Genomic DNA, 20,938 nt, shown 5'->3' with positions numbered 1-20,938 from the left:
GGTGAAGTTGCTGAAGAAAACACACGTGCATACATATTGAAAAACGAGATGAAGGGAAAGCCCAGGTGCTTCTCTCCACACCGCCCTTTGGGGATAATGGCCATCATATGTGTGTCAACACAGAAAATTAATTGCAGTGACCAAATAAGCCAAACTTAATAATACATGATGTTAGTTAAAATATATAGGATGATAGATCTCTGTAAAGTTACAGGGAAAATGGGATTGAAGGCCCTGAATGTTTTTATAGTGATATGATCCTTGCTTTTATGCAGAACAGCCAAGCAATGACCCAGGATCTGTCTGAAGTCAGTTGAGCATGTGGTCTCTCTTCCTTTTCTCACTCATTGTTATATTTATGACAGGGCATCAAAAGGCTCAGTAAAATGGCCTGTGAGTGACACCAGGGATGCGATCAAGCAGACAACCACAACAGGCTCAAAACAGGATTCATACAGACTATACTTTTGTTGGCAGGGCGTTAGGGTTAGGGTTAAGGAGTGGTGGGAACTCTTTTATCTGTCAGACTGAAGTATGTTATATTCATGATTTCCCCAGGTTGCCTTAGGGTTAATTTTCCCCTCAAAAGGTTTAAAAGAGGAAGACTTGTTGGCCATACAGGAAGAAGCTGTTCTTCAAAGCAGACCATGGGAGTTCCAGCTTCCCTCAAATATTAATAGGGACCTTAGTACCATTAAAAAAATGGTAGAAACACTTCATTTCAAATTGGGAATGGAAAGTACTGCAAAGCTTTTTGTGAGCCAGCAAAATTTCAACTCCAAACAAAGCCTAGTGAATTTCTATAAGTAAAACTATAATTTCAAATTATGACATATGTATCAAAGACAGCAATAGAAATGCAAACATGAATTCAAGCGGGTGAGGCAAGAAAACACATGGATGTTTAATACAGGGAATTTAATTGATCATGTTCCTACTTTCCCATAAAACAAAACGACTCCATATAGCCAGATGTAGAGTTCAGACAAGGATGGATAAGTTTTACTAACAAAAATTGGAATTCACAAAATGCATATTCCTTGGTAGTACTGCAACTTTCATAGAAAGTTATCTACCACTATCAACAGGATCAGCCCTACCATTAGGCAGAAAGGGGAAGTTATCACAGGTAGCAGGAGCTGGAAGGCAAGAGCAATCTGACTGAGATCAGCGCCATGATATATTGCCTGCCCTATGCCTTCTCAGCTAGCCGAGTGGGGTAGGCTAAACCATGTGAAGAAGGTCAGAAAAACTCGCATCCGAAAATAATAGATGTCAGTGCATTTTTCCCCATCTGTCTTCTCTTCTCGCCCCTCTTACAAGTGAGCCAATTAGGCTTAGAAAAAGAAGTTTCCATTAGAATGAATGGAAGTTTTTTTCCAAAGCCATTTGGGAGGGGTTTTTCACAGGGATTCAGTATACAGGAGGCTTAAACCTCCCCCCCCCCACCAAGCTACCACCCTTGAAAATTTCTTCTTATATGGCAGTTAAGCTTAGTCAAGAGAACAATGTTATTAATATGGATGGGACCTTTATTTCTCTGCCTAAATGTTATGTGAGGGTGATTTAGGAGAGACTGACACGGTATACAAGAAGGAAGAGGATGCTCGTTCCATCCCAGCTGCCACTCCCATGCACAAGATAGGTACTGAATAAAGCTACCATTCACAGGACCTTTTTATGCAAGCTTAATTGCTACTCAGGGGGAACAGCCAAGGATGGGAAGCTGTGTGCAGTGTCTGTGTTTCATCCACTCCTGCTTTGCACTGGTCATCTTTCTCCAGGCTGTCAGGAAAAGAACCTTTCCCAAACTTAACTGGGATTGAAACTGAGGCCTTTTACTTGACAAGTTAACTGAAAGACTCTCCTTTATAGAACTGAAAGGGAGGGATATTTAAAAAATGGTTGGATTCCACAACAGTATCAAGAGGGAGAGAGTTTGCTAGATAGTTCACCCTGATGAGTGATAGTCCTTCAGTACCGTGGCCACTATGTCTCTGACCACCTTCTCTAAGATGAGTCTGCACTGAAGACCTAAATCTTTCTTGCCAGTATTGCTTTCACTAGCCAGACTTTAAGGTTGAGACCAGATGGGTGTTTTCATTCCCCAAACTATTTTAGAACATTCATCTTCTTCACTATTGCAAGGGCCATTAACCACAACCAGGAGAAGTGTGTTATGCTGTTGAGACATTCAGAATCCTCAGGTTTGATAGGGCTGGAAGAAGGGAGAGCTACCATTTGTCTTGCTCTTCTTCTCCTTATCTAGTGCACTCAATTTCCAAACTATATCTCCCTCTTTCTTCAGCATTATCTGTTGACTCTCACTTGCACTGGGGCACCCAATAAACTTAAGTTCATTACAATTTGATATCTTGAACTTGAGGCAGTGAAATGCTTACCTAGAAACCTATGTTTGTGCAGTCTGGCTTTTTCTTTTCTCTTCAAAATAGACAGACTTGCATGTGTTCAAATTTTGAGCAGGATCTTGAAATCGAATACAACTTGAAATGGGTACATCTTGAAAATGTACCCTGAACAGCATTATTTCTCATCTTGAACTCCCATTCTGATTAACTGCACACCAGATGCATGGTGAGGCACTTAGAATTTATTCCAGGATAAATTAAACACCAACAAAATTAAACCACCCTCCAAAATCCAAGAAATAAAACAACAATAATAAGAGAGACTTAAACAATAGTCCAGATTCTGCTGTCACACTATTGTAACCCATGTCAATTGACACCAACAAAAATATACTGAATTCTCAGGAGTGTGGCTGGAAGCAGAATTTGGCTGTACTGTCCAAGCATGACCAGCCAAACTAAAGTATAAATGTCTGCAAAGTTTGAAACTTATCATGATTTGTATAGCATATAGCCTCCAGCCCACGATGTTGGGGGCTTATAATGTGTACTTGATTTTCCAATGGGGAATGTTCCATTGCTCTTTCTTCTTTCAAAGCAACACAAACACAATGCCAGCAGTCTCAAATCATAAGAGCTCTTACAATAAACACTGTGTAGAGATAAAAGGATAAAGAAACAAAGTTTGGTTTCAAACTTTCAATACATTGTTATGAATACTGGAGGGGAAAATGTTTTAAAAATAGTTCAGTGGTGCCCTTTTAAAACCTGTAAACTGTTATTGCGCCTCTCCTATAAGTAGCAAATGGCTTTGCTGTGTGTGCATGCATTTCTTCTGAAGTATTGCTTACTGTATACCACTTTGTTTGCTTAATTTTTCAGTGGAACTGAATTTTTATGATTTGGTCATAAACCTCCTGAACATAGAGGTCTAAATGGAAACACTGACACAACCTTAATTACACTGGCTCCAGCATGATACTGTGATTAAAGTTTGTTTATTTTGCACAGGAGTGTGTGTGTCTGTGTATAATTTTATTGTTGGGAAAACTAATGGAAAAGTGATGTGGCAATGGAGAATATGATTCTGTGTATAATGCTTTATTCCTTTGCTGCAGACCTCCAGGTACATGTTTTTAATTTCAAAGGATTTATTTATTTTAGATGAAGAGCAATATAGACATATTGAGATGGTTGTAATTTCTATGAATTTGTAATAGCAACTCCCATTTTAAGCTGTGCTCTGTTCATTTGGTTGAGTTTACAAGGTTATTTTGTGATATGAGGACTTGGGACCTCATTCATATTCATGTTGAACTACTTGCTGTTATCCCATGCAGTTGTTGTTCTACCAGGGATGAAGAAACCAATTTGGTGAGGCCAGTTACATGGATCTAGGCTACCTGAAATGACTCTTTCATCCCAGCCAGAAAAGACCCACAAAATTTGCTTTGTCATATGGTTGTAAAATAGTCTCTCTCTCTTTTTACACACACACACACACACACACACACACACACACACACACCACACAGAGGGGGGAGGGGAATTGATAGTACTATGGGGAAGTGACTTTCATATCATTTTCTCTTCCTCTGAGGTATGTGTATGTGGGTAGACTATGCTTGCATATTCCATTGGAGCTCATGCCTTCAATTCAGAGACTGGTTTCTGCTGAGGCTGCCACATTTCTTATATTTGTGGCTTACAGAAAGAAAAAAGTATCCAAGCGCGCAATGCACCTCTGGATAAGAGATCTGCAGGAACAGACCAAAGGTTTGCCAAGTTCTGGATCTTGTTTCCCACAATCTGCAAACACAGGCAGTATTTCTCAAACTGTGGGCCAAAACCCTATAGGTGGGGCTTATTGAGGAAGACTATCTAGCCCCTCTTTTCTTGGCCACCCTGAACCAGTGTGGTTTTAACTTTTATACCTGATGGTCATTTTAGTTTTTGTATGCTTATTAGATTCTTTTTAGTTGGATTTTTTTGGTATTTTTGTTATTGCAGTGTTTTGTGGAAAGCCTAAATAAATTATTTAGCAGGAATTTATTAAATAAATAGTTAATAAAATGCTTCATGAGAGTCTCAAAGAATTCTAATCTATTAGTGAGAGAAGACTTAACTTTGCAGAAACTAGGGATGTTAAATGGAGAGGCCTGTAAATTGCTGATTCCTTTTATTTTATTTTTTAATGGCAGTTCATGGACTGCTTTCCAGCCCTCTGGTACAGAGGGCAGTCTTAGGGACATGTTACATCTTTTGTTAAAAGTTCTGCAATTCTGTATTTGAGTTCTTTAAGAACTCTTAAAATGATACCATCTGGACCCAATGATTTGTTTTCAATTTGTCAGTAAGTTCTAGATCTCCATCTTTTGTTAAACATATTTGACTCAGTTCTTTAGATCTCCTTCCTTCTCCTTCAGTTCAGGAATGGGTATTTGCCCTGTATCTTCTGCACTGAAGACAAGACATATACATAATTAATTCAGCTTTGTTACAATTGCCTTATCTTCCTTTAGCCGGCCTTTTACTCCCTTGTCATCCATTAGTCCAACTGAGCTCTAGCTCTTTTTCTACCTCTGATTTATTTAAAGACTTGTTCTATTTTTTAATTATTACTGGCTTTCATGTTTTAGTGGTGTGCTCCTAAATCCTTCCCTACTACTTCACATATTTTATTTTCTGCTTGCATTTCTTTTGTACAAGTTTGTGAAAACTGAACCTGAAAGGGCTGAGTGATGGAAATCCTTATATGAACATCTTATGAGAATGCAGGCTTCCTGACCAATCTGCATAAACTTTTTATAAAGCACAAGACAGAAATAACTTAAGGCACAGAAATTTAGAAAACTGAATGGCAGGATTGGGGTATATATACTGTAATTCAAATTATTATTATTATTAGAACATATCTGTGCCGCCCCTAGCCGAAGCCTCGGGGCAGCTTACAAACACAATAAAATACAATAAAATACAAAAATAACAATATAACATTAAAATTAACAATATAAAATAAATAAAAATATAAAATATAAAAGAAGAAATGTAATATACAAGTGAAGAATCACAAAAATATATTTCAGAAGTATGCTACAGTATCATTAAAGCACTGCCTTGTTTTATTATAAACAAGGAAAATGTTTCAAACAAAGAAGCAGCAGCAACAATGGAGAGTATTAGAGGTAGGATAATGTGATTACATGAAAAGTATGAAATTGAAAAAGACTTTCTAAAGGACTGCACTGCTTCTAATGTATTTCTTAAATAAAATATTCTGTAAGTATACTTAAATATTGTTTGTTAGTAGTCATGCGAATACATTAGGTTCTATCCAGATAAAAAACTGTGGAAGGGGTGTGCAGATGGTGACTTTACCCCTTGTAAACTCCCCAAGGCTTCTTAAAACCCTCTCCCCAGGGCTGGGTTATTCTTAAAATGGGGTGATCTGTTGCATCAGATTGGTGGTAATGGTTAAAGAAGGATGCTGAAAATTGGGTTGAGTCACTTTTTGTGAGTAAAATAAAACAGGGAATTGGTTTCAAAAAGTCAGTTGCGATACTACAATAAATGTAGCAAATGCTACAGTAGGAATCTTTATGAGTGTGCCGTAATCCAAACTTTAGAACACAAGTTGCCACTGAAGCATATGTTGCTGAACTCAGTGGGATTGTCTCACTTCCTACCTTGATTTTTTCTTGGCAACAGTTTGTCTCGATGGCACCACATTTCTCTCATCTCTCATCTCTCCCTCTCTGCTAAAGATGGATTTCAAACTCCCAGGCTGAAATATCTTCAGCCTTTGGGATGGTCCAGATGTGATTCAGGTCCATCTGTATATTTATCATGTGCTTGGGAGGCTGAAACATAAACTAACATGAAAAGGCAAGCATTGGTGGTATTGTAGGTTTGGACGGCAGGCCCAAATGAATCCACAACATGGCCGTGTTTTTCCTTTTGCTGTGTTTGCAAAATTCACTTTGTGTAGCAGTGCAAAGATTAGGAAGAGCTGCCTGTTAAGGTTTTTTTTTTTTTCCTGAAGTCTTACAATTCCAGTATTCTTTAGCTGGAATGTCTGTGTTTTGCATTTTTGAACAGTCAATCTCAAATAGATTCAACTGGGTATCCAAACATGAGGGTATATAAAAACAAGGCCCATTCAGTCCTAAAGGGAAAATACTGATTTAACGAATTGGTAGTCTGTAATAAAGCCTAAAATTGCGGGTGCTTCAGTCCCATGGACTTTGACAGAATTATCATATGGATAACTATTGACCTGGATTATTTTATATTTCTAAATTCCTAATAATGAGATCCTTCAGACTAAATTAAACAAGGTACTCTTAAGGTAGCTTCATGCTACATAAAATGGAAAAGCTAGAACTAGAACCTTTGCTTTTCAGCTATCTTAGCATAAATAATTCGGCTCTGCTTACATGTAGGAGCAGCATGGTATGCAAGTTGAACCTATGGAGTGAACAGAGGAAGAGAATTCACTCCCAGTAACTTGTAGTGAATTGCTTTCATGCCTTTGTTTTGGGTTCTTTAGAAAGTGGGGTTTTTTATGATTCTTCTTACTCAGGCAGCCAAGGAGTAACCTGGTAAATTGAATTAGTTGGCTATATGATTACTCCAACTCTACTGCTGGTATTAAATGTACTCTGTTTATAGTATAAATCAGTTCTCCTTCAGATTAGCCAGGAAATATAACTAGGAAGAATAAGGAGTTTGGGTGAGAAGGTTTACTGGGTTTCTAAGTTACAGCACTTCTAACTCCCCATACTTCCCATACCAACTCCTTCAAGGGATTATCATAAGCTTCTTAATAACTTTTATGAGTAGGCCAAAACATTGACATTTGCTTTAAAAATGGGCAATTCTGTAGTGGAAACAACACAGAAATACTCTTAATAAAATAATACAGTAGAGAGGGGTTAGAATAAGCTTCGTAGAACTTCTCCCATCCTCAAGTCTACTTGGTTAGGTTTGGTTAGGTTTACTAGAAGTTGCACCTTCAAATCCCCACTCAGCCATGCAGCTCACTAAATGAACATAGACAGTCAATTTCACAGGGTTCTTGTAGGGTGGGAGAGACTCATGTAAGCTGCTTCAGTTCCATAGAGAAAAGGCAGGCCATATATGTAATCAGTGAATAAAAGAGTCCATTAAAAAGCAATACTTCATTTCTGTATATACGTTGGTAGCCTGCAGACTGGAATTGATGGCTTACTTGATTTGACTTGATTTCTAATCTACCTTTCGACCAGTAAAAATGGTTTTCAAGGCAGCTTACAATCATAAATAAATCTTGATTAAAGAATGATAAAACAAATACATTAAAGAGCTTAAACACGTAAGAGTAACAGGGGTGAAAACAGCATCCAAGCTAACAGATCCACTTACATGTCAAATATCTGCTTGAAGAAAGAGGTCTTTGCCCACCTGTGGAAGTACAGCAGAGAAGGAGCTAACCAAGCCTTTCTTGACAGAGAATTCCACAGCCTGGGAATGGCCACTCAAAATTACTCATACATTGCCATCAAACACACCTCAGAATGTCTGAAAGTCTTCTCTGAAAGATCTAAAGAACCAGAAAGAATGGGAGAATCCTATTCCCAAGCCATATAGGGCTTTTAGGGTATAAGCAGTGTAGGGAAGTTTTCAGATGGCCCATAACAATTAAAAGAATGGTCAATTGGTTAACACTCATGACAGTAGGAAGAACAGAATAATTTACACATCGAAGCTTATCCAGAGAGAGGGAGGATGAGATCCTGCCAAGGACATCTGACTAATGTTACTGCCCTGACCTTTTGAGGTAGCAATGGCTGGCATCTGGAATACTGGGATATGGTATGTCAGATGAAGGGACATCTACAGACTGGATGCCAGGCATCACACTGTTACTAGGGCAGAGGGGTTAAAACATTGATTGCCTCTGGAACTCAGTGTGGCCAGAGGAGCCATTTCCTGACTGACAGCCAAGACCATTGCTGTAAGGAGACCCATTATGTAGGTAATGTTTTAGCAGGCTAGATTTCTTGTTTTCTTCGAAGTGACACACTAAGCAGTGGAACTGCCTAAGACGCTGGATGCTGAATGTGCTGTTAAGCCCTTGTCTTCTGTTGCAATGTTTACTCCCTTGTTCCTTTTCCCTTTCTGTATTTTGCCTTTTCCCTCCACATTCTTAGATAAACTTGTATACCTGTGTGGTGTTTGGGTGAAGTGTATTGCTAAATCTGGTACCTAGACCACAGGGCAATGTCAAGAAATTGGGTGGAGAATGGCCTGAGAAAATGGAGCTCAGAAGGAAACACTCAATATAGCAGGCGTCCACAAACGTTTTGAACAGGGGGCCAGTCGAAAGGCTGTGGTGACCGTCATGGGCAGGTGAGGTGGGAGTGCCTGAGGGCGCGGACCGGTGAGGTGCCGTCGGGTGCACGCGAGGCGGCATCGGTCACGCATAGCGGTGGCTCGCTCTCTCGGAGATCTCTCAGCAAATCCAAAACCATCTCCAAGTGAGCAAGCCACCACCTCCCCACCTGCTTTGCGAGCGCACGCGAATGGGAGGCAGGCGGGGGTGGCAGATGGCTCTCTTGGAATTCATCTCTGAGTGAGCGAGCCACCACTTCCCTGCCCACGCAGCAAGCCGTAGTTTGAGGACCCATGCAATATAGCCTTCTGTTAGAAGTAGCACTTCAAATTCTTCCTAGAAACAGACTGGTAGCCAGTGAAGCAGTTTTAACCAGTTTTATCTCCCTGAGTAGTTCACAACAATTCAGAAAATACAGTGTATGAATACAAGAAATAGCATAAACTCTCCATAAAGAAAATATAGTAGCTCATACAATTTAAGAATAACTAATCCTGCTAGAAGCAACTGATAGTAATGCTCCATTATGCCATAAATACTATTAATTGATTAAATGACATTAAAAGTCTGTCAGCCTTAAACAAGGGCCAGAAGGATGACAGAGTTGGCATAAGGCACGCTTCAGAGGAAAGAGGGCCATAAATTGGGGCTGCCACTGAAAAGGCCTTGTCATTTGTTGCCATCCTCTGGACCTCACTTGGAGGTGGGAGTCCGTGGAAGACCCCAGATGTTAACTTCAGTATCCAGGTAGATTCAGGTTAGAAGTACTTTGTCACATATTGTGGTCTCAAGCCATACAAATCTGTATAAGTTAAAACCAAACCTTGTATCAGGCTTGGAAGCATACAGGCAGCCAATACAAGTGGACCAGAACTGGTGTTATATGTACAAGCCTTCAGCACCCAATTATTAGCCTGGCTGCTACATTTTACACAAGTTGCAACTTCTAAACTGCCTTTTGACTGAGCATTAAACCTCCTGCTTTGTGTGGATAATACTTCAGATCCATTTCATTACCAACATCAGACACCGGTAGCTTCCTTGGAATTGGATGGATAAGAAAAATACTGGTTGCACTGAACTCCTGAACACCTACCCCCCACAATAACTAGCACAAAAACAAACTCCAGAAATCTTTATATTAGTCACCTGGCATCATTGTGTAGACAAGCTGGAGGGAGTTCAGAGGAGAGTGGCAAGGATGATTAGGGATATGGAAATAAACCCCTGTGAGGAGAGATTGAAAGAAATGGGCGTGTTTGGCCTAGAGAAGAGAAAACTGAGGAGAGCTACAGTGTATTTTGTAGAATCTCTTCCCAGTCATGCTAACATGAAGGACATGGAATAATTGGGATCAAATTATAGGAAGCCAGAGTCCAGCTAGACATCAGGAAAACTTCCTGTTAGAGCAGTATGACAATGGAACCAATTACCTAGAGAGGTCATGGTGGCTTTCAAAAAGTAGTTGGACAATCATCTGGCAGAGATGTTTTAACATGGAGTCTTGCATTGAGCAAAGGATTAGACCTTACTGGCCCTTCCAGTTATGAATCTATTATTCTACCATGCCCTGGCGGAATGTTCCTGCTCAAATTTTTAGCATTGCAGCTTTAATTTTGTTGGAAAGTTTCTGGTGTACAACAATAAAATTATTGTTAAATATTTCATTTGTGTAAGTAATGGGGAGGGTAATAGCTAAAATATTAGTCTTCCAGAAGTTTTTGTTGTTATCAGGCAAGGATTGGTTATTCTATTGCTAATGCTCCTGTATGGGCAGGAAATCTGTTACGTGCTGTATATTAAAAGTACTTTGGATAAAGTCCTCTGATTTTTAAAATGGCAGAAAGTAAAGAGTAATCAAATGTAGACCCTGTTACTTTAACATCAGCCCTTTTTTTGCTTTGCCTACCATATTTTGCTTTGAAGTAACTAATAGCCTTCATGGTATTTCGTGACCTTTGAGTTGGCCTAATAAAGGTATTATGCTAATATGGATTTTGGCACAGGGGTGGGATTTTTCTTTGGGCCAGCAGGGCTGCCTTCAATTTTTAAATAAAGGATCTTTATATTCAACACCTGCTCCTTGACTGCTTTCCACATTTCTTCCCATGTCCTTCACAATACTTCTTTTGTGGTGCTACTTGTTTTTAGCAACATAAACAGAGTTCTTTTACATTTTACAATGTATCCATGCCCTCCATGGGAACTTTGCTTTTGCTGCTCAAAACAATTCCATCCCTCAAGGAGAATAGAAAATTCCTCTGTTTCCATCGGCTGGTTGCCAGTTGTGAAGAGCTGTGATTTTAGAAGTTAAGATATGGGGATGAAACAGGTAAAAGAGTGTAATGATTTGTTGCTAAGTATTTGTATCTTAAAAGTAGAGCACTGGGAATCTCAAAGTAAAAAAGCAGTCATAAAGTTTATGGTTGTGTGTGTGAGTGTGATACCTCTTCTAGTGAAAACTCTATGGTCATGGTTCTGTATGCAAAAAAATAAAAAAAATAGAGCACATCAATCAGTTCTCATTTTGGGTGTCACACGGGGTGGGGCAAATGTTTACAGTCTCATGTTCATGTTGTTAATTCGGCACCCCAGCTGGAGGGTTGTCAAGAGGATGCTCTAAAGACTTCATGTGTTTCCAGAAGTTTCCGCATTGTGGTCAGCTTGAACTTGCTTCATTCTCAGAAGTCCATTTCCCATAAGAAGCAGAAGACTAAGCTTGAATTAGGCAATGTTTTCACTATCAAAGAGAAATGGGAAGAATGATCAAAGGTACAAGTCAGAGCTGTGGGTGCTGCTGAACTTCCTTCAGGTGGCACATGCTTTAGCATTCCGGAAGCATAGATGGAGGGACCAATGGAGATCCAGAGTAACCTACCTAAACTTAGGTTCTACTGTAATCAGTGGGACAAAGCAGTTGTCAGTGGGGACCAAATTTGATTAACTTCATCTGAATGTGACACAGTGTGTGTGAAGTACTTGAAACAAATGAATGTGTTGTTTGAAAATTGTACAATTATTAGTGAAGAAGACTAGTGCCAGTATACCCTAGCAAAAACTCTGGTTGTTGTTACTGGGTTCGAACCAGATTAGTAATACCTAGGAGGCCTATTGAAACTATCAAGTCATGCTTCAAATTCACTTTAGTTCATTCAGTGTCCTCCCAGTATGACTAAGCTTTGATCAACCCAGTATCTAGAAATACCCTGAACTGTGAGCCAGGATGTTCCTCAGTATAGTTACTTGACTAGACATGAGTAAACACTGGACTATGTCTCAGCTGTATATTTTGTGTTCTTCCATTTCGTCTTGAAGCCTCCAAGAAAAGTCACTAGCTATGTTTTCTTAAGCAAATGATTGTACACTACAAGTATTACATAGTTTTACAATGATTATCACAGTTATTTATAATATTTACCATTATTACCACAAATGTCTGTATGATTTATTTGATTTCCATCCTAGCTTTAGATCCAGATGAAACCCCAGAATAGAATAAACAGAAACTTGACTTGGGTACCTCCTGAAGTTCTCATTAGGCCTTTGTTGCTGTTCCCATCCCTTGACATTCCATTTCACTCCTCAATAATTAGGGGAGCTCTATAATACTATCTCAGACCTGCAGTGTAAACCCATTAGTCTTTGTGCCTTTGTTTATTGTTCTACATTTATTTACATAGGTTCCCTTCCAACTCTTTCTGATTGATGCTGTGTCTTTCATCTCCATTGATTCCCCATAACAAGATTTGTAATTTTCCTAGTCTGCTGCTTTTTCTCTTCAACTACTCTTAAGCTTCAGAGTTCAGGACACCAATGTTGTGTACTATTTTGCATGCAAATTACATCATGTTCCTGGACATCCTATCATAAATTTTCATTCTTTACAAACAAAAGCCACACACAGAAAGGACTTTTGCCATGTGCACAGATTTTATTGCTCTAATTTGAACTGATTCACTGCGATGGGCAGCAGTTGATCAAAACACAATCTCATTAAAATCTGTCTCTACTTTGCCCACCATCTCCTCTGTATAATAAGATAGTAGAACTTTCTATGACCGGACAGTAACCTGTGGTAACCTGTGGTGTGTATGTTCATCCCTAGGCCATGAATGAAGCTATTGTTGGTGTGCTTAAATGTTGCTATTGCTGTGAGAATAATGTTGGAAGTTTCTGCTTTACCAGCAACAGTTACTGCCAAAGAATCAGCTATTTCTGTGTTGGAAAGCCCAGAATAGTTGCTTTGCTGCAGAAGAGAGTATATTTCATATAGAAACACTGCGGCACTTATTACGATACTGCTGTTGACTAAAGATGACATGGTTGTTATATTTTTCCTAATTACATTTTAGCATTTAGTTGGTTTTCCCACACATTCACCAAAGTCAGTGAAGCAGAAACATTAATGATTGGACCTTTAAATGTAGTGACTTCAGAATTGGCAGTTTGAAGAGGATGAATGCAAGTATGCTGCTGCTGTGTGGTCTGCCCTGTGTTTGCAAAGTAATAATTGATGATATACACACAATTGTTTATGCATTTGTGTTAATAGGGCTATTGTGGATGTTGTAAGGCATCTATGGAAACCTTAAACATTTAATGTTCAATGACTATACAGTATGTGTGTTGTGATGCAGAATTCATCCAAGGTTGAAAAGCTCAGCCTGTTTCTAACATATGTTACTTCAGGTTTCCCGTAAACTAACCATAATTTTTGAGAGGGGGTTGGAGGTCAGTTGGGTAGTTATGAATCTTCAGAAAAGAGTACAAAAGATGACCTGGATTTGCATTAAAGCTTCTTATAAGTATTTGGTTGTATAGATGCAAATTTAGAAATAATAATTATAACTGAAATAACACCTCATCATAATGGAGAGGACCATAGCCAGATGACCTGAGTCTGCTCAGTCTGCTATCCAGGTGTGGATTCTGGCCAGTTTCAGGTCCATCTGTTTGTTCTTTTTTGTGCATAGACTTGATAGCCTTTTAAACCGAGGATGCCTTCAAAGCAAAGGACAGTCCTTTGGCAGCCATTCAAGAGATGGATGGATGGATGGCCATGTGAAAGAGAGTTTGCTGGTTGGGTTTGAGCAGTCAGCCTACTTGCACTTTTGGCAAACAGGTTTGGCAAGTTTTTGTATTGTCAATCTGGTCAATCTGTTTGACCAGAGATGACAGGAAGAACAATTTAATATGCATGTACATCATGAGTAGTGAAACTTTGCTAATGTTCCTTGAAAGTTCCATACCACATTTCATAAGGGAGATGTAAAAGGTACTCTCAAGATAGCAGCCTCATATGTTTTATACTTGGATTCTTTAACAGACACTTTGATAAAAAATGGAGATTATACCTGATATGAAGATAACTAGTTTTTCTTCCACATTTTATTACAGATTTTAACTACAAATGTGTTCAAATAGAAATCTCCCAGTCCAGAAAACATTCTGGGAATGGCTTAATACAGAGTTGACATACTTCTTTCAGCCTGAGGGTCAAATTCAATTATGGAGAAACCCCCAGGATTCCAATTCCAGGGCAGGGGAAATAAGGCCAAACAAAAAACGGAGCAGGACCAAAACACTCCACACATTTTAGCTTACTACAGTTCCTGCCATTACCTAAGCCTTAGAAGAAGCAATTCAGTTTTTTAGAATGCAGAAAAACTGTGCAAAAGCTGGAAAACCACCAAGTAAGGCAAGGACATAATGCAAGAAGAAGGGGATTTGTTTGTTTTGGGAACCCTAGGAGAGCCTGGAGGAATGTTGTCCATGGGGTCGTGATGGGTCAGACGTGACTTCGTGACTAGCATAGCATAGCAAAGAGCTCCACAGATGTGGTTCCACACATCTGGTTTCACACTCCTGATTTAGCATAACAATAACAATAACAACAATAATAATACCTCTGTAAAAATAAATACATTTGGATATAAGAGTTGATTTATAACTTGGACCCTCAGTATTAGATTTTTGAGTTGCATACAGGCTAGTGCTGAAGGAGAGTGTCATTTAGAAATTACTGAAGGAGAGGGGAAAAGAGAAGAAATCGGATTTTTCATTACGCATAATAGTATCATAATGCATGTTTTAATTATGATCTGATCTCCTTTAACTGTTTTCTAGGCTTTCAAAACCAAGGATGGCTATATCGTGGTAGGAGCAGGAAATGACCAACAATTTGCCACTGTTTGCAAGGTAATAAAAATGGGGGAAATTCAAGTTGTTGCCTAAGAAAGCCTGTGTTGCTGCTGACTGATTGCTAAATAAGAGAATGTTAAATCTTGGTCTTATATGATAGAATAGCTTTCACTTCTTGTTCCTATTTAATTCCAGAGTTGCAAACTGTTAGTTATCTGTCTTTATAGCAACTTGTTTAAAGGAATATTAAAATGCATTGCTTTAAACAGAGGCAAACAACATTTTCAGGCTGTTGACACTTCAGGCAATTTTAGAAACTTACCTGGGCACCACTACAATATGGCTGTCACAGAAACAAGTAACTTGCACAAAACTCTGCAAAGAAAGCAAAGTGACTGTCTGTGCCATGTACACACTAAACAGTTCCTTTGGACCCACAGTTTTCAGTACCAACACAAACCTTCACAGCAATTCCAGCTGTTGGTAAGAAAATGTGGGGAGGGCAGGGTATCTTTTTGTTAAGGTGATAGGTGTCCAGGAGTGCACTGGTGCCGAACCTTTAGTTTAAAAGATACGTTTCTGCATTTGTGCTATTTCAGACTCTGTTGCTAACTTTGCACGTGTTTGTTCTTGGTTTACAAATTTGGGCTAATTTGGGAGCAACAAGTCAGGATTCCTAGTTAAGTTAAAGAAACCATTTCCAGTTTAACAAATTAACAGAGAGAAGCAAAATGGGACTGAATGATCTGAGTGTATCAGCACACAACTTTCCCACAGTCAGCCAGGATTATTCAGAATCCTGGTTTACTGTTCCATACAAACACACCTAATAACAGATTTATTTATTTATTTATTTATTTATAACAGATAAAACTCACAAATCTGTCCCTTTGGGATTTCACTGGAATATGAGTAATAATTTTAAGTAGATTATAAGGAGGCAAATCTAAGATGCTATTAGTGTATAAATATTTTATGATCATCATAATATGAGCAAGTAGGGAGTTGTAGACATAGAGTGAAAGGGAACGATAACAATATTTTGATAAATAAAATGTGATTGTGCTTTTGACATGTGGGCATAGATTTCATTTTAGAAAAGCTATATAAGAGAATACAGTTTATTTATTTGATTTGATTATGTTTATTGTAACAATGGAAACCATTGCATGGAAAAGCCGGTCCATACAACTTTCTGTGGAAATGAAGTTACTGAATTCATTTCATTTCATTCAGATCCTGAGTTTGCCTGAAATCAGTCAAGATTCCAGATATAAAAATAACCAGCAGCGAGTGTTAAATAGGAAAGAACTTGTTGGAATTTTATCAGCCAGGTATGCTTTCAGGTTTCACTTTTAAAATGTTTATTTCTGAACACTTGTTTTCAAATGTAGCAATGCTGATCCTATGTGTACCATTTTGTAATTGTGTTTCTTTTTGTGTATGTGTGTAATTTCTCATTTATACATTATGTTGAGATATTTGATGTCACAAGTATTAATTGCAGGGTTACATATGTTAATAAAAACTTAGTTTTTACTGTTAATAAAATAAAACATTCCCACATAAGGAGGAGAAGGAGAGGATTTGACTTGAGCAAGATTGATTATATGAGAAATGACAAATCTGTCTACCTCTGGTCTGTGTAAATTTCACATTCAGTTTGCATTAATCTGCAGTTGAAAGAAATCTCTTAAAATATGTTCTATACATGTATTTAAATATATATTTAAATGTATATTTTCTTTTAAAATAAATACTGCATATATTGGGGTATAAGATGATCCTTGAAAATAGAGCAGCAAGGCAAAAATTGGGAGGAAAGTTATATACCTGAGCTATGACACACCAGAAAAACAGCCCAAAATATCAATCTTGTCTTATACACATTATATCACATTATACACTGATATAAACAGTATTATTCTGAAAGATACTTCCTGGTTGCTTGTTCCACATGTTATTACCATACATATTGGCATATAAGATGACCCTTCAAACCAAAACTAGCAAAGCAAAAATTGGGGGGCCTGTTATATACCTAACCTAAGACAAACCCCAGAAAAACAGCCCAAAATATTGACCTTGACCTATACCCAAGTCACCTTATAGACTGTTATATACAGTATATATGTTAGTCTGTGTTTCCCCTTCATGGGTCACTGCTTTGTCATGGCAAAGAGGCTTGTGCAGCTCAATGGAGCTGTGAGCTATGCCATGCAGGGGCACCCAAAAGTAGATCCACTGGAGAAGGAAATGGGAACTCACTCCAGTATCCTTGCTATGAAAACCCCATGGACAGTACCAAAAGGCAAAAAGATATGACGCAGGAAGATGAGCCCCTCAGGACAGAAGGTGTCCAATGTGCTACTGGGGAAGAGCAGAGGACTAGTACTAGTAGCGCAAGACAGAATGAAGTGACTGAGTCAAAGCCGAAAGGACACTCAGTTGTGCATGTATCTGTTGGTGAAAGGAAAATCGGATGCTGTAAAGATGTATACACCATAGACATCTGGAATGTAAGATCAATGAATCAAGGTAAGCTGGACGTGGTGAAACATGAGATGACAAGACTGAACATCGACCTCTTAGGAATCAGTGAACTAAAATGAACAGGAAAGGGTGAATTTAATTCAGATGGCCATCAGGTATACCAGTGTGGGCAAGAATCCTTAGAAGAAATGGAGTAGCCTTCATAGTCAATAAAAGAGTAGGAAAAGCAGTACTGGGATACAATCTCCAAAATGACAGAATGATCTCAGTTCAAATCCAAGGCAAACCTTTCATCACAATGGTCCAAGTCTGTGCCCCAACCACTGATGCTGAAGAGACTGACATTGACTGGTTCTGTGAAGGCCTACAACACTTTCTAGTATTAACACCAAAAATGATGTCCATATCATCATGGGGGATTGGAATGCTAAAGTAGGAAGCCAAAAGATAGCCGGAATAACTGGCAAGTTTGGTCTTGCAGTAGAAAATGAAGCAGGGCAAAGGTTGGTAGAATTTTGTCAAGAGAATATGGTGGTCATGGCAAACACCATTTTCAAACAACCCAAGAGACGACTCTGCACATGGACCTCACCAGATGGTCAACACAGAAATCAGATTGACTATGTGCTCTGCAGCCAAAGATGTAGAAACTCTATCTAGTCAGTAAAAACAAGACCAGGAGCTGACTGTGGCTCAGATTATGAGCTTTTATTTGCAAAATTTAGGCTTAAATTGAAGAAAGTAGGGAAAAGCACTAGGCCACTCAGGTATGACCTAAATCATATTCCTGCTGAATATACAGTAGAGGTGACAAATAGATTTAAGGAATTAGATCTGATAGACAGAGTGCCTCAAGAACTATGGACGGAGGTTCGCAACATTGTCAAAGAGGTAGCAACTAAAACCATCCCAAAGAAAAAGAAATGCAAGAAAGCAAAATGGCTGTCTGAGAAAGCTTTACAAATAGCTGAGGAAGGAAGGGAAGCGAAAGGCAAGGGAGAAAGAGAAAGATACACCCAATTGAATGCAGAATTCCAGAGAATAGCTAGAAGAGATAAGAATGCCTTCTTAAATGAACAGTGTAAAGAAATAGAAGAAAACATTAGAATGGGAAAGACTAGAGATTCCTTAAAGGAAACTGCAGATATGAAGAGAACGTTTCATGCAAAGATGGGCATGATAAAGGACCAAAATGACAGGGACCTAACAGAGGCAGAAGAGATTAAGAAGAGGTGGGAAGATTACACAGAGGAACTATACAAGAAAGTGCTTAACATCCCTGATAACCACAATGGGGTGGTTGCTGAGCTCGCTTCAGACATCCTGGAATATAAAGTCAAGAGGGCCTTAGGCAGTCTGAGAAACAACAAAGCTAGTGGAGGTGACAGTGTTCCAGATGAGCTATTCAAAATTTTAAAAGACAATGCAGTAAAAGTGCTACACTCAATATGCCAGCAAATTTGGAAACCTCAACAGTGGCCAGAATATTGGAAAAGGTCAGTTTACATTTCGATCCCAAAGAAGGGCAATGCCAAAGAATGTTCAAACTACAGCACCATTGCACTCATTTCACATGCTAGCAAAGTGATGCTCAAAATCCTACAAGCTAGGCTTCAGCAGTATGTGGACCGAGAAGTACCAGAAGTACAGGCAGGGTTTTGAAGACGGAGAGGAACTAGAGATCAAATTGCCAACATACGCTGGATCATGGAGAAAGCTAGGGAGTTCCAGGAAAACATCTACTTCTGCTTCATTGACAATGCTAAAGCCTTTGATTGTGTGGATCACAGCAAGCTGTGGCAAGTTCTTCAAGAGATGGAAGTACCAGACCATCTTTTTTGTCTCTTGAGAAACCTATATGCAGGTCAAGAAACAACAGTGTGAACTGGACATAGAACCACTGATTGGTTCACATTTGAGGAAGGAGTTCGGCAAGGCTGTATACTGACTGTCGCCGTGCCTATTTAACTTATATGCAGAGCACATCATGAGAAAGGCGGGGCTAGATGAATCACAAGCTGGAATTATGACTGCCAGGAGAAATATCAACAGCCTCAGATATGCAGATGATACCACTCTAATGGCAGAAAGTGAAGAGGAACTAAAGAGCCTCATGATGTGGGTGAAAGAGGAGAGCGCAAAACTTGGCTTGAAACTCAACATCAAGAAAACTAAGATCATGGCATCTGGTCCTATCACTTCCTGGCAAATAGATGGGGAAGACATGGAGGTAGTGACAGATTTTATTTTCCTGGGCTCCAAGATCACCACAGACAGTGTCGCTTGCTCCTGGGGAGGAAAGCTATGTCAAATCTAGACAGCATACTAAAAAGCAGAGACATCACCCTGCCGACAAAAGTGCGTATAGTCAAGGCTATGTTTTTCCCAGTTGCAATGTATGGCTGTGAAAACTGGTCCATAAGGAAGGCTGAGCGTTGAAGAATTGAGGCCTTTGAATTGTGGTGCTGGAGGAGACTCCTGTGAGTCCCTTGGACTGCAGTGAGATAAAACCTGTCAGTCCTAGAGGAGATCAACCCTGACTGCTCTTTAGAAGGCCAGATCCCTAAGATGAAACTCAAATACTTTGTCCACCTTATGAGAAGGAAAGACTCACTGGAGAAGACCCTAATGCTGGGATGGCAAAAGAAGAAGGGGATGGCAGAGGATGAGGTGGCTGGATGGAGTCAATGAAGCAGTCGCTGTGAGCTTAAGTGGACTCCGGGGGATGGTGGAGGACAGGAAGGCCTAGAGGAATGTTGTCCATGGGGTCATGATGGGTCGGACACGACTTCGCAACTAACAACAACAACTGTGTTTTTATCTATTGAAACTGCCAATAACTATGTTGCAGCAATCCATCTGAAATTAGGTGCCTTTGCTACTTTGTTATCCATATACCAATTGTCCAAGAGGTGCCATATAATTTTGGAATTAGCAACAATTAAATTCTTCATACATCCATATGCATGGTTGCTGTGGCATTATTATGCCAAGCCTTATTAGTGGCCCAGCCTCCCTCCCTCCCCATCCCTGGCCACTGCTGTACCAGCAGTGTTTGAGTGTTATGGACATTTGGAGTTATGTCCTTATGTTACTCTTAAAGGTTCCCAGTGTTTTTTCACCGTGCCAATTTTATTCCTCATATTGTTCTGTAGGAGTTGGTGCAAATTCACTTAATTCTTTTGAAAGTTTAAATGTGGGATTTACTGACTTAAAAAACATGATACTTATAGCTGGCTGTTATTTGGTTGTCCCTGTTGCTGTCTCAAATTCTGTTCTTCAGCTTGTTTGCCAGATATATCATGTTATGTTCGCAAAGGTTCCATGAAGTCCCTGGGGACTGCAGATGCTGTCTGTGCAGACCTAGTCTGTCCTTTGTATGTTAATGGAAGAACATAATTTATGAAGTGTCATGTTAGTTTGAATGAATCTGGCACTCAATAAAGGAAGACCAACTGTAATATGAATCTAGGTCTAGGGTCTTCGAGTCATATGTTTCCATTCCTGTTCCTTGTAATTTGGCTTATATTAGCTAATAGACATCATTTGTAGAGTGATCACA

At 39.2% G+C, this 20,938-nt stretch overlaps 1 protein-coding gene across 4 annotated transcripts in view; it reads left to right on the top strand.

Moving 5' to 3' along the window:
- The window catches only part of SUGCT (succinyl-CoA:glutarate-CoA transferase), a 337,148-nt gene that overhangs the window by 95,204 nt on the left and 221,006 nt on the right, over window positions 1-20,938 (top strand). For all 4 annotated transcript variants that reach the window (XM_044454191.1, XM_044454201.1, XM_044454172.1 and 1 more), the window contains 2 exons: window positions 14,869-14,940; window positions 16,120-16,217. In XM_044454191.1, the coding sequence (XP_044310126.1) occupies window positions 14,869-14,940; window positions 16,120-16,217 (170 nt within the window). The remainder of the gene's footprint in view (window positions 1-14,868; window positions 14,941-16,119; window positions 16,218-20,938) is intronic.

This window comes from Varanus komodoensis, unplaced genomic scaffold (assembly GCF_004798865.1).
Source record: "Varanus komodoensis strain SLA01 unplaced genomic scaffold, ASM479886v1 scaffold10, whole genome shotgun sequence".
Taxonomy (NCBI): Eukaryota; Metazoa; Chordata; class Lepidosauria; order Squamata; family Varanidae; genus Varanus; species Varanus komodoensis.
The sequence above is the reverse complement of the archived record's forward strand: the minus strand, read 5'-3'. Positions and strand labels throughout refer to the sequence as shown.